Below are 13,913 nucleotides of genomic sequence, written 5' to 3' on the forward strand. Positions count from 1 at the left end.
CTCCCACGCAGCAGCTGAGCCCCCACCCCACACCCAAACATCCCCCGCCCCGCGCTGGGTGGGATTCGTGACCATCAGCTCCACTCAGTGCTCCACCACCACCGCCTCAAACAGTGCCAAAAAAAAAGGAAGATAAATCAGGAGGGCCTTCAGCCCAACCCCAAACTGAGTGCTGTGCTCCCGCTGCAAGAACAGAGTGGTTGTGCCAACATTCTTGGAATTACACCCCAGTGATATCGGAGGGGCAGTGGGGGCTCTGCTGGATGCGACTGAGCTCACAGCTGTGCGCCTGTGTGGGGCTGGTGGCATCCCTACCCCTACAGCCTGCGTTCAGGAAAAGAAGTACTGCCTCTACACCCTACGGAGAACAGCTCAAGGTCTATATACACAGCCAGGAAAATCCCAAGGAGAAGAGGGAACGGCGCAGCCCGGTGCAGGAGAGAGGGCACAGCATTGGCACACGGACACGGGAAGACAGAACACGCTGCTACAGGCAGAACAGCTTCTCCTTAAATTAAAAGCAACAAACACACACACACACCGAGTGCTTCGCAGCACAGCCCGCGGCACGCTGCTCCAGGCACACAAGCAGGCACTCTCTTCCCATACAGCTTCGACAACAAAGAAGATCAACAGGTCCCCTGGCATCGACGTGGAGGTTAAAAAAACAAGAAGGAAAACACAAAAGGGCAACAAATTCTGCCTGGCTTCAAGAAAGAGAACCCCTCTCACCCCCGGCGTTCCTTCCAGCCAGAAGAGGCCAGGCTCCCTCTGAAATAAACCAGATCCCACAGGAGTGGTTTTGTTTCTCAAGCACATCACAACTGCTTTTGTCCTCAGGAAAGCTCCGGAGCAACCAACCAACCCAACAACCAACCCAACCAACCCAACAACCAACCCAACCAACCCAACAACCAACCCAACAACCAACGGCGCCGCGGGAGCTCCGCACGCACGCTGCTTTGCTTGGCTTTTTAAAGCCATTGGTGTGTTTTGGTTTTGTTTTCTCCTTTCCCCCTCTCTGTTAAATAAAGGATCGGCCTAAAACAACGCCACAGCAATTTGCAGCTGGCTTTGAGCGCCTTCCCTCCCAGGTGGAGCCTCTTCAAAGCCCAAAGATGCGTTGTTTGGAGGTGGCTGGTGAGCAGGCCAGAACCCAGCAGCCTCATGGGAGCCAGCACTGTGGTACCTGCTTCACTGGAAGAAATAAGTGGTTCTGCGGTGCAGTGGGGATCCCAGGCTCCAAAGAGTGCCTTTAGATAGCAGAGAGGCCAACGCTCAGCCGGGGCATTGCCCCACAGGGGCAAGGATACTCTCTCCTAAGATCAGACAACACAGCAGTTGGGATGGCCTTGGTCCGGTCTCAGTGGTCCATGTAAACACGTTTTCTCCAGTACAAAAGAAAAACAAAGGGCCGGAGGGCGCTGGTTTGACCTCTTCTACCCGTACCCCTTCAACAAAGGTTTCTGGATTCATCCTTTGGCAGTTCCCTCCCACCCCCACCCCCCCCCCCCAGCGAAATACCGCCCCAGCGCCGTTCACAAGCACCGTTTAATCAGTGCCTGTGGGTCCATCCTCCAGGCCCAGCGGCGCTCCCTCCCCTCCCGGCTGCTCTCTGGGGTCCCATGCACACCAAAGCAGTGGTTCCATCCCGGTACGTCAGGCCGGGCTCTCCTGGGCCGCAGTATGGGGAGGGGGTTTACCGTATCCTGGTGAAGAGGTTCAGAACGGATACGGACTCCTAAAAACAAAAGGCAAAGCGGCACTCAGCACTGCAGAGCTTTAACCACCACTGTGCTGGTGAGGCATCTCACGGCACAACATTCAAAGTCCAACACCATAAATAGCCCCGTGTGGTTTTTTTTTTACCTTCCCCCCCCACAGCTGATAACAAGGAGCACAGCAGGCAAGCGTGCCATTCCCACACCTGTGGGCAACGCTGCCCCACAGCCCCATAGCCAGAGGCAGCAGAGCTGCCCCCACAGACCCCTCCTCAGGGCCTCAAGGCTGCTATCTACACCACACACCGGAGCACCGGGCACTGCTGGTACCCCCAGATTCATCACCTTCAGCACTTAAACAAGGAGCTGAAGGATAAGAAAACATGAGGACACTGTCAGCTGACAGCATCGCGTCAGCTGCGATGGATGGCAGTGGGCTCAAGGTGAGCACAGCACTTCTGGGACGGCCGGGAGAATGACGCCTTGTCACGCTACCCTACGTGTGCACAGCCAACCTTTTATTGTGTCTCATGACTGCAAAGCCTTTTTAGATTGCAGCCAAGTTTAACTCTTAATTGCAACCGTCCCTCCATCCGCAGGGTAGGGTTATTGGACCCAGAGGTGAGGCTGAAGAAGAGAGCAAACAGCCCGAGTTCCTGCTGCAGCTGCACGTGCCCTTACCTTTGTGGAGCGAGTTTTACTGAAGACATTCCAGAACCGCAGGGTTTCATCTCCAGCTCCTGTCACGATGGCCTCCCCGTCCGGGGACATCGCCTGCAGCCAAGAGAGCAGCCCTGAGCACCTATCACATTCTTGAGGTTGAAAACAAACCTTGGTCGGAATGCACGAGAGAGAGATTCGACTCGCCTTCCCCGTGCCAGTTATAACTGGGGCTATTCCTGCCCAGATTATAAGTGTGTGTTAAGGCAGGCAGCGTGACAGAGCTGGCAAATGCCACTCATTAGTCACCTGGGTTGGAATCCACCTCGCAAAACAGTATCAGCAACGTTTATCACCTGCCAGGACTCTGCCAAAAGCCCAGCGAAACGTAGGCAGGCAGGTAGGAGATCCGGATGGATTAACTGCGCCGAGGGCTTCGATATGGAATTAGGAAGGCTGAAGGCATCAGGTTATTCCCCGCTTGCAGTTACCAACAAAACAGTGACTGAGCCTTATGGGGATGAGAAGAGATCCTGTGCTTCCCTCTGAAGAGTTTTGGCAAGCTTTGCTGCTCATTAATAAAGCCTCACATTTCCATAGTGGTAAATCAAAGTATCCCTTGCAGGCAAGGAGAGCACACGGAGCTTTTTTCATTGCTCGCAGGGCAACACTCACATCTCCACCACGACCAGAGGCAGCTGACAGTGCTCTCATCTCAGCACGTGTTCAGCAGCTGCTGTGGAAACACGGCCACTGCTTACCAGGTATAGGACTCTGTATGAGTGCCCTGTGAGCTTCGCCACTTGAGTGAGAGAGGGGTATTTCCAGACGAGGATCTGGTTCTGCGAGTACCCGTGGGTGCTCACCTGGAAAGAGAGAGGGAAACAGATGTTATGCTTCCCTCCATGAGGCAGGGCAGCAGCAGAGGGCCGCACACAGGGACTCACCAACTCGTTGGCGTGCTTCGACCAGGCCAGGTTGCACACCTGGGAGCCGGTGTCGATGCACTGCAGGGGCTGCCCTGTCAGGGTGTTCCAGAAGCGGATGCAGCGGTCAGCGGTGCCCCCACCGGAGGCGAGGAGGCCGTGCTGGTGTGGAGACCAGGCGATGGCTTTCACTGCAGCCAGGTGCTCCGTGTACTGCTGCACGGGGCTCAGGCTGGAGTGGTTCCAGACGAGGAGCTGGAGGAGAGGAGGGATGTGAGCAAACCTGAGCTGCAGTCGTGCGCCTGTAACGCCCACAGAGCACGACGCTGCACTGGGACTGATGGGAAACGTGATGGCTTCCCACAGCTCTGCCCAAGCACACGCAGCTCAGCCCTCAGCCCTGACGCCCATCTCACAGACACTGAGCTCAGCTGAGGAGCCCCCGGACCACAAAAGCCCTCAGGTTAAGCACATAAAGCCAAAGATACGGCATCTCTGAACATCAACTCAAAACCTTCCATCTGCGGGGCTGTATTGTTCCAACACACAGCTAAAAACATGCTCAAATTCATCTGCAGACATCCTGACAAGGAACTCGGTACAACCATGCTGTCACACGTACACTGGGTAAATTCACTACCTAGCAACCCGCTCCAAAGGGCTCTGAATGCTGTTTCTTTGGAACAGATGCTTCCTCCATATGGCACTCAGTGAGATACAGCTCTGTGCTATAGGTACCAGAACTTACATAGCTCCTACACTCGGTTTCCTTCTGCATGCATAAACATTATTCACTGTACACTACCTAAACCAAGTCAGGAAGTACAGCTTAGCTTTATTGAACTCAAAACCGAGTCAAGCTATGGATTTGATTAGCCAAATACAGGAGCAAAATTAAATTTGCCTCTTAATTTTATTAGAGAGAGAGAGAGAGGACTGAGGAGAAGCTTACTGTGATGTACAGTTGGACACAGCCCAGCAATTGAAAGCTCCACATTGCAGCTTAAAGGAAGGGGGGGGGTGTGACAGATCTTGGTGAGGATGTAGAGATGCTGAGCCCCGCGTGAGCAGCACTGAGCACTGTACCTTGTTATCATTCCCCCCGGATGCCAGGAGCTGGTGGTCTGTCGACCACTTGAGCCCACAGACCTCCTGCCTGTGGCCCTGGAGCCGCCGCTCCGACTGCAGGGGGGGGGTACGGATGTCCCTCTGGAGGATCATTCGGTCTCTGCTCCCAGAAGACAGCTGGTCTGCATTCCAAGCCAAGGCACCTGTGAGAGAGGGAGAGCAGAGGTGGAAGAGCGCGTTTCGGGGGCCCTGCAGGAGCAGGCAGAGCACAGCTACCAGAGCTCTGAGAGACCAAACCCACCTCATGAGGCAGTAAAGCACAAAGGCAGAACTGAGAAGGTATCTCACTGCCCCAAATCTCACCTTGGTGTTCAGATTCAATGCCTCTGACAATAACCCTCCCCCACCCCCCCCCAAAAAAAAACCCAGTTCCTGAAATACACAGAACTGGAAATCTCAGTGTGAAGCTGCTGCCTGCAGGGCTGAAAGCGGAAGCAGGTGGCAGTGAAAAGCAGTGTTGTAACCAAACTAAAATGCCTCAGACATGGAGGAAACACCTGCTGCAGTAACCACTCAAACACCACCACACCCAAGATCAGAACACCACAATTACTAGGTGGCAACATTTTCAAGGCAGCTCAGGACACAGCGGGATATAAATATCAGTTCTGGTGCTGTTTGAGCTCTGCTATTTCTAGCAGATCCCTGCTAGGAGAAAAGCAAAAAAAATCCAGAAGCTAAACATGCAGGAGTCTCCACCTCCCACCTCCTTACCAACTCTGGCTGTGTGTCCCTCCAGCATGGAGAGCTTTTTTCCTGCAGCTGCATCCCAGATCTGTACAAAGCCCTTGTGAGTGCCAACAGCTACCAGGGTCCCCTGGACAAACAGAAAACCATGATCAGTAAAGCTAGTAAGCATAGACAGATGTAAAACAAAAGCTATATGCTCAGGAAAAGCCTCAAGATAAACCCTTTGAGATGGAAAGCATCCAGAGCTCTTCCATCTTACATCTTTTCCCTGCTGGAGAGGGCCACGTAGCCAGGATGGAACATATTTGTTGTAGCACTTCATTGTGGAGAGCTAGAGAAGTGACCTGGCTTTTTCTCTCTCCCATCTCTTATTGAATACCTCAAAAGCCACAAAACACAAGAGCTTTCTCTCTTTACTCCCTTATTTAGCAGAGACAGAGTGCAGACAGATTTAATTGACAGGGCAATTTGGGGCAGTACAGGAAAATAAACCAAAGAAGTTAAAACTGGTGAGGAAGGGTTATCCAGCCACAGTGATAACACTTGAATTTCAGTTGTCATCATAGATAACATCATACTGACCCGTTCTGACCAGCCCACAGATGTCACAGAGTCTCCTTCCACAGACAGATCACACAGCCGGGTCACCTGGAAAATAAGACACCATTAACTTGAAAATACACCATTAGCTGCCCCCCCAGATTAGGGACTGGTTTGGGACAGAGCATTACAGACACCAAGCTCCTCACACTGTGTTCCCACAGCTCTGACAGGTTTCATGCCTGGAAAACACCTACAGCAATGGGTTCACTGCTCTGCATTTACCTGGCTGGTGCAAGCACTCCATAGGTAAACACACGTCCCGAGGCCAACGCTGAGCACGTTCAGAGAGGACCAGTCCACCAGGTTCAGGTAGAAGTCATCCTGCAGTTCTGGGGCATCCAGCACTTTGAAAGGGATCTTGGATATCTTCCGAGTTGGTTTTCGGGGCGACCTTAGCAGCTTCTGACTGTTTACAGACATAAAAACAACTACAGGATACCACACATCACAGCAGATTGCACAGATGGATGCAGCCACTCTTGAAAGCAAATCTACATTTCTACAGAAACAGAAAGAGGCAGTGAAACTCCTTCCAGCAGATAGGAATAGAAGGAATGGGGTTCTGCCTCTGTAAAGGAGCTAGGTAGCAAAAAGGTAAACTGGCTGTGGATGCTCAGACAACACATCCTGCAGACCTAAGCAGGCTGGACACCTGCACAGATCCCTAGAGAACTTGCCTGTCCATACTGATTACCTTCATCAGACTTCCAAAACCAATCCAAGTGGCAATTTCAGTTGCCTTAGGAAAAAAAGGCCTAGAGAACCCAACCCTTCCCTTCTTTGGGCAGAATCGGTAATACCTTTTGTTGCTGACAGGAGACAAGGAATACGGTGAGACCTCATTGCCATCATCAGGACTGGAACGTTTCGTGCTGAGGGAATACTGCATGAAGAAAACACACCCAGTGAGAACCTTGGCACATCCAAGAGCGAGAGGACCCCTCACAAAACAGCCAGGCACTCGTACTTATCTCCAACCCCCACCATCAGTTTTTCAGCCTTCTTAGTTCCCCCCTATTCTCAGTGTTTCAGATGCACACACACACACAAAATTAATCTCCACCAAAGCCTGAGACCTTGATTTGGTCACTTACATTTTTGGAGTGGGTAAAAAAGCTTTGCTCGCACTCAGTTTCTTTGGCAGTACAGAAATAGGATGTACACAGCTCACTACAGGTGCTCGTACTGTCTCCACAAACTAACAAGTTTTGGTTCTCAACGACTTACATCAGTAAAGTCACAATACTAACTCGCTGTCATCAGCAGCTTCACAGAACTGCGTGCACTGCTCCCCTGACACAGACTCACAACCTGCCTTTGTCTGAATGCAATCAACTTACAGTGAAGAGAGACTTCTTCTCCGGAGTGGAAGGCTGCAACCTCCTGTCCTCTGTCTGTGGGTCCTGCACTTTCTCAATCCCTGCTCCCAGGAGCTCGTTCTTCAGCAGGGCAGAGTAAGCAAGGCCATCTGTGAACCCAAACAGGAGCTCAGGCAGAGCATTCTGGAGCCACAGACAGCTCTGCAGAGACTGACAGGACCTCAACTGCTCAACTTGTGCACTCACGGGGCCCCTTAATAAGCCTGGGATTCCCAGTTATTAATTACCAGGAATTAAGACCAGTAGTGAGCTCTTCCTCCTTCCTCTCCATCAGAAAAGGGCTTTGTGACAATTAATCACAGAGCACAAACACGCCCTTGCTTCCCACATGCCCATCAGTAGCCTGCTGAGGTGACCTGCCATTCACTCCCACAACATCTGCCTTTCAAAATGCATTTTTAAGGACACCAGCATGGCCTTTGGCATGAGCACCCACGTGCCAGCATTCACCTGGCTCCTGAACTTGGCACCAAGTGGAAATAAAAGTTGTAGCCATGGCTACAAGCAATAGAAACAAGGTCTCACCTTTGCCATTGTCTGACGTAGCATCCTTTGCTTTTCTGTTCTGACTTGGTGATTTTTCATTTTCCTGAAAGGGGAAAACATGCAATCACCATACAGAAACCTCTGTATGCAGAACACCCAACAGACAGCAGGCTGCCACTGTGGGGCAGAAGATGCACATTCAGAGCAGCTCTTCAAGAGAGGGTACAAGGCTGTGCTGCAGATGATACACACAGCAGTTCTTCTGGGCAAAACAAGACACACCACTTCCTTATTCAAAGGCTTTGAGCTGTAGGAGAGGGGAGCAGAGCTTACGTTTATTCTGTGGAAGTTGATGCTCCAGTTGGCCCCAGCTCTCGAGGGAATGAATCTGTCTCCATGTTTACTGGGAGACGACATTGGAGAATTGGAAGGTGTCAGGGTTCTTCTCATCTCTGCTACCTGAATTAAAGAATGAGAGATATGAAGGAACAAGCATTGGTCTCACAAAGGGGCCTGAAAAACATCAAACAGGTCACATCAAAGCTAAATATGCCTAAATAGAAGAGCAAGGCACTTGCTTATCCCCATAACAGAGCTGCTGAAGAGGCCAGAGCAGGGCAGGGTACCTGGTGTATAAGCTGCAGGGACCTCACCTGTGGGCACACTCGTTTTGATAGAATAATTGATGGCAAGCTCCCTCTGACTGCAGCACCATCCCAGGTACCTCAGCATCTTCCCCCACGCAGGTGGGGCCCACAGACTTGGGAGGGTGCACCACCTCCTTCCCAGACCACCCACCCCTCATTTCTGCTATGGCAGCATTAAGGGAGACTGCCAAAAGCTTTGCTAAACTCAGCATAGATGACATTTACTCCCTCCTCTCCTCCAGCAAGTGAAGCCATGCTGTCACAGAAGGCTCTTAGGAGGGTCAGGCATCATTTGCCCTCGTTAAGTTAGTGCTGCTCCCCTCGAGTCTGGAAATGTCTCCAGAAGGATTTACTCAGGGATTGGGAAACACTGATGCTGCCTTCCCCTGCTCTCTAGTGCCCTCTTGGGCTATCTTGGCCTCCAGTCCTAAGGCTCTTTTGTTTGTTAGCCCTCAACATTGACACTCTGCATACAACTGAGGTTACTTGTAAATGGCATCACCATGCTACATAAATATACCTTAACTCATTTTTGCAACCCAAACTGAGTTTGTCTGCGTCAAAGCACTGTTATTCGGTTCCTCCTAGGAAGGAACTCACACCTGCTTACAGCCCAACAGCAGACAGGTCCCCGTGTCTTTCTAAGCTCAAGCGAGAGGAAACACAGAGCACAGCTTAACACCCAGGCTAAGGTCAGTGGGCACAGACATCTGTACTTACACAAGGCATCGTGTTCTCATTCTGTATGTTGATTTGGCGCAGGAGACGTCTCTCATAATCCTGGTCCATGCTGGAAGGATCAGGGTTGGGGAGTTCAGCAGTCTCAGGGATTTATGCTCATGAAGTCCAATCGGTAATTGGTCTGCTGCAACAGACAGGGGAAGAAAATCCCCCCCCCGAATGTTACAACCCCTCGCATGGAAGCTGAGGACCGAGCAGCCAGCCTCTCCTTTGGCACTTCCCACATTTCTCCCACATGTTCTTTTCAGAGGCAGCCACCAGACTGAGCAGTGATCAGCTTCCACCAAACAAAGCCAGCCACCAGGGATGCTGTTACCGCCAGAGAACACCTCAGAAGCCTTTGGCACTTTTAAGTGATGGAGTTTGAAATATATAGTATTAAAAACCCTTAACACATCCCACATCACTCCTCGTTTTTAGCTTATTTCTCACTACATATACCTACCCGTGATCTGCCACATCCATCATTCAAGCCAGCAAGACCTCTTAAACCAAAGGTTCCCAACCAAATGCATTTCTTACACTGTGAATAAGAGAAAAGCAGCGTGCAGAACCCACACGAGGTGTAAGACCAGTTAGGGGGATGCCACACGTGGGAAGTTTCTTCCCCAAATGGCTCAGCACTGTGATGCAGATATAGAGAGACACGGATCCTGTCACACAGCAATGTGCTGCTTTGAGTTCTGGAAACCCAACGCATGGGCTCTGAGAGCTTCACACACTGCAGTTCCAGACCGTACAGACATAGATTCTAACTCCCTAACTCCAAACCTCACCCTCAAAGGCTGCAAAGAAATTCAACAGCACACCAATAAGAGGTCTGTCCTACGAGAAATCCGTGCTATTTCTACCTTCTGAGGGCCTGTGCACGTCAGTGCATCCTGCAGACAGCCCCAGGAGCTACCCAAGCCTGCTGTGTGCTCACTGCCACCAGCTCCACGGCGTCCACGTTCCAGAAATGCCCACTTCTAGCTGGCTGAATTCAAGCTGAATTTGAAAAGCAAAGTGCTGCAAGGTATAGCCACAATATTTTTGCCACCTGCCTGCATTCAGCCTTCAGGTTCATAGCAGTACCAAAGCTGGAGATGCTGCAGTTCCACACCAAGTTAGAAAGACAGGCGTTGTGTGCTATTTGTGCCTTTTTTTCCCCACCTATGGTGCCACAAAACACCATCCCCTCCTTGCAGGCTGGAGCCCAGCCTGCAGTTCAGTCCAGAGGTGACAAATATTTGATGCTCTGCAACACACTGCACCTCCATCTGAGCTCTGAGACTTCACAGAGCCCCAGATCAGCTCCCAGCACTGACCTGAAGGCTTTGTGTCTGCTTTGGCCCTTAACAGATGGCAGAGGGGCTCTGACCAGCAGAGCACAGCACAGCAGTGCTTATCTGAAACACCTGGGGCAGAGCCCTGGATGAAGCATGAGGAGCAAAGAGCCCCACACGTGGGGGCTGCACGTGCCAGGTAACACCTCCAGGAAACCAGGGGACAACGGCACCTTTGGAAGAGCCTTTGTGAAAAACAAACAACCTCACGCACTAATAAGCTTCTTGGCATACTTTTACAAGCCCAGAGGACTTTCACCCCACAAAATTCCCTTAGATGCACGACTTCCTTTGAGAAGTGTTGTTCTCACCGCCTCTTTTATGTGAGCAGTGCTCAGATATCACCGCCACTTGTAGGATGGCTGTTCTCCTAAACCCTCCTTCTCTCCACAGCTGGAAGGGATGGAGGGAAGCAGACAGTCTGCCACACTGTGCTCCCAAGATGAGCACTTTCAGCTGCTCACCTCCTGACTCAAATGTGCCCAAAGCTGAACTGCAGAGCTCACACCATCCTCACTGTTGCACACACAGCCAGATCCCCAGCCGAGGGGTTCCCAGGTTTCCTTCCCAGCTTTTATTCACTTAGGAGAATTGCAGGTTTGCTCCTCTCCCTCCCGAGATCACGTTTTTCATTCTGCACACATCTCACTGCAGATTACAGCAGCGGGGTTGATCCGAGCAGACACGACAATCAGGCAGGCAGCGGGGGACCTCTCAAAAGCAACATCACCATTAAACCCCTTTTTATCGCCTGCAGGCAGCAGTAATGCCTTCCTTTCACCTTTTCACCGCACCGCTTCATAATCTCGTGGCTTCACGAGAGCCACGCCTGCTCCCAGGGAAGCCAAAAACAGTACAAAGTCTGCAGCAGCACAGGAAGCCACGGGCTGGGAAACACAGAGGGCGTCAGGACTCAGTGTGCTGCGGGGTCATCGCTGTGTCATCCCTCGCCTGTGGGTCAACAGGCAAAGCTCTGCACCTCATTAGCAGGAAAGCTCCTAACAGGTTCACCTATTACGAAGGCAAAACAAACAACAGAGGCCACAGGAAAAAAAAAAAACCACACAAGAAAATGCTCTCTGGTTTTAGAGATGCAATAATTAACAAAGGTACGTTGAGAGTGTTTGTGCAGCCCTTTGTTTTCTGGCTCAATTAAGGCGCTGAGGGCTGCAGTATGGATCAGGACAGCACCAACCAAGTTCTGTCACTTCTCTCTCTCCTGCAGATGCAAGGAAGCAGGCTCCTGCTCCGTGTACAGGCAGGATGGGAAGGAAACATCCCCTCAGTGGTGCTGTGCGGTGCTATGTGCTGTACAGGAGCTGGCTCTGGTGATGTCCCCTCTCCCACAGCACAACCTGTGCCAAAAAGCCAACAGCCTGCGGGCCGTCACCCGATCCATGACCAAAACCCAACACAGCTTCCTCTGTGCCACCACAACCCTGCATCTCACCTCTGAGCCGAGCCGAGCTGCTGGCAGTGTCCCTTATGATTTTGGGATAAGGTGTCATACAGAGGGTGGAGCTTATCCATGCCAAGTGTCCGAGACAAACAGAACTTGAGGAAGCAAGAGAGAAAGCTCACTGTGTCCATCTCATAGCATTTCACAGACCCTTCAGGGCTTTTCTTAAGCAGTTTGTACGCTCTGCCCTGCTGTGCGTCACACTTGGGGGAAGCAGAAGGAAAGCACGTTGCCTCCTCAAGGCCCTGTAACCTCTGATGTGCAGCACTTAGAACCCACAGGCAGCCTGCAGATTGTTTTCTACCACAGCTCCTAACTCTGGTCATTCAGTTTCATTTCTAAATGAAAACAAAACCTGGCAAAACACATTCACCTGCTTATCTCCCCTTGTGCCTCATAACAAAGTTACAAGCAGCTGTTAAAAGCAGCAGCTCCAGATAAAAGCTCTGCTTTACTGAAAGCCTTATTGTGAGTCAGTGCTCTAAAAGCCAGGATTAAAAATTTACCAGCAACTCTGTCCATGAGCCTCACTGAAGACAGGCAATTCAAAGTGCTTCTAAGCTACTGGAAATGCAGCAGTGCCCTCTGGTTAATTCACTAAAATGGGGCCAAAGGATTCAGAAAATGCAGCGACTTCAGACGACAGCCCCAGAATACTCTGCTTCTGCATAAAATAATAGTAATAAAAAAGATCAGTCTTTATTATGAAGTGTTGTTGCCAGCAGGGGAACAGCTCTGCGAGGAACCTTGGGCACAGAACACCAGGCTAGCATCATTAAACACCCTAACTCAATAAGACTGAGCACTTCACAAGAAAATGAGCACTATGCCTTCAGGAGAGCTATAAATCACAGGAAATCCATCTAAGCAATAAAGCCCATGGCATCCCTGATGGATGACTCCGCTCTGACAGCTGCCTCCCCCTCTTCCTGCATGCAGGAGATGCTTTTAAGACCTCCACCCTGTAATTCACCCAATGTATGAACTATTTCCCCTTTGGAAAGCATCAACTCATTAAAAAATAATAACAAAGGGCACAAAGCATTGCTCAGTTCCCTCAGACCACTAAAAGCCATCAGAGGACCAGCAGCACAGCCCCAGCTTTTGCTGCACGCATGCATACAGCTCCCAACCACAGCTTTTGTTCCTGCTTCGTAGATCTCTCACCAGAGCACACACCACAACCTCAGCTGCCATTCACCACCATGATATGACTGAGGGAGCTGTCTCACAGCAGCAGAGCCACTCTCTAGCAATGGCCAAGCCCTCCCAACAAGGCAGCAGAGGGCAGCTACACGAGGGACGCACTTCGGGCAGCTCAGAACGATGCTATACACCACACCCAGGGGACAGATGTACTGTCCGTTACCGAGTGAGCCCGACGAGGAGAGCACTGACCACGCAGAGTTCTGTGGGCAGAGGCTCAAACCGCCAACGGTCTGCAGCGCCACACAGCTCTGTGACAGCAGCCCGCGGAGCCGTAGAATGATTACTGAGCTCTCCCACTGAAGCTCAGCCTCACCCAGCCACGTTTGGGCCACAGAGGAGGGGCACAACGCTGCTGCCAGGCCCGAGGGCCTTCAGAACACGGGACAAGAGCAGGGCACAATACTGGGACAGCCCCTGCCCGGCCCGGCCCCGCCCCGCCCCACTAGGCCCGGCCCCTCCACAGCCCGCCCCTCCAGGGCCCACATCTCGGGGGAAAACGGGCGGCCACAGTCAGCCCCAGGGGTCTGCCCCGCTCGGACCCGGCTCCCCAGAACCGTGAGGTAACCCCAGGCCCAGCCAGCAGCCCCACCCGCCTACCTGCCCGCTGGGCCCGGCCCCGCTCCGCCTCCGCCTGTCACCAGCGCCGGCCCCAGCGCTCCCGCAATATGGCGGCCACTGCCGGCCGGAAGTCCCGCCCCCCGCGCGGAGCACGACGGGAGCGCACCGTCCACCCGTTCGAATGAATACAGGAAGTGCCCGCGGGCGTTGCCATGGTAACGGCGCGGCCTGCTCCGACCCGCGGGACCTCGGCGGGGAGTGGGGCGGAGAGCGGGCCCACCCCGCCCCGTTCCTCATTGTTCCTCCGCCGGGCTGTGTTTACAACAAGCACTAATAAACGGAAGCTAGAGAGAGCCTCGGTCATTCCCTTAAAATAAAACC

At 52.1% G+C, this 13,913-nt stretch overlaps 1 protein-coding gene across 4 annotated transcripts; it reads right to left on the reverse strand.

Annotated features, from left to right (window-relative positions):
• Positions 1–29: 29 nt before the first annotated feature.
• FZR1 (fizzy/cell division cycle 20 related 1) lies at positions 30–13,660 on the reverse strand. 4 transcript variants are annotated; one of them, NM_001278090.3, is made up of 14 exons: positions 13,572–13,635; positions 8,961–9,102; positions 7,927–8,052; positions 7,633–7,696; positions 7,069–7,196; positions 6,529–6,611; positions 5,951–6,134; positions 5,708–5,773; positions 5,150–5,252; positions 4,394–4,578; positions 3,329–3,562; positions 3,143–3,247; positions 2,403–2,495; positions 30–1,741 (listed from the first exon to the last, which is right to left on the reverse strand). In NM_001278090.3, the coding sequence occupies exons 2-14, from the start codon at positions 9,027–9,029 to the stop codon at positions 1,700–1,702; spliced, it is 1,482 nt and encodes a 493-aa protein (NP_001265019.2). In that variant the 5' UTR covers positions 9,030–9,102; positions 13,572–13,635; the 3' UTR covers positions 30–1,699. The 4 variants fall into 4 exon arrangements, with proteins under 4 accessions (NP_001265019.2, XP_015155150.1, XP_046760484.1 ...); XM_015299664.4 differs by having other exon boundaries at positions 1,534–1,741; positions 8,961–9,105; positions 13,572–13,660; XM_046904528.1 differs by lacking the exon at positions 13,572–13,635 and adding an exon at positions 11,888–13,354 and having other exon boundaries at positions 1,534–1,741.
• Between the last annotated feature and the right edge of the window lie 253 nt (positions 13,661–13,913).

Source organism: Gallus gallus, chromosome 28 (genome assembly GCF_016699485.2).
Source record: "Gallus gallus isolate bGalGal1 chromosome 28, bGalGal1.mat.broiler.GRCg7b, whole genome shotgun sequence".
NCBI lineage: Eukaryota > Metazoa > Chordata > Aves > Galliformes > Phasianidae > Gallus > Gallus gallus.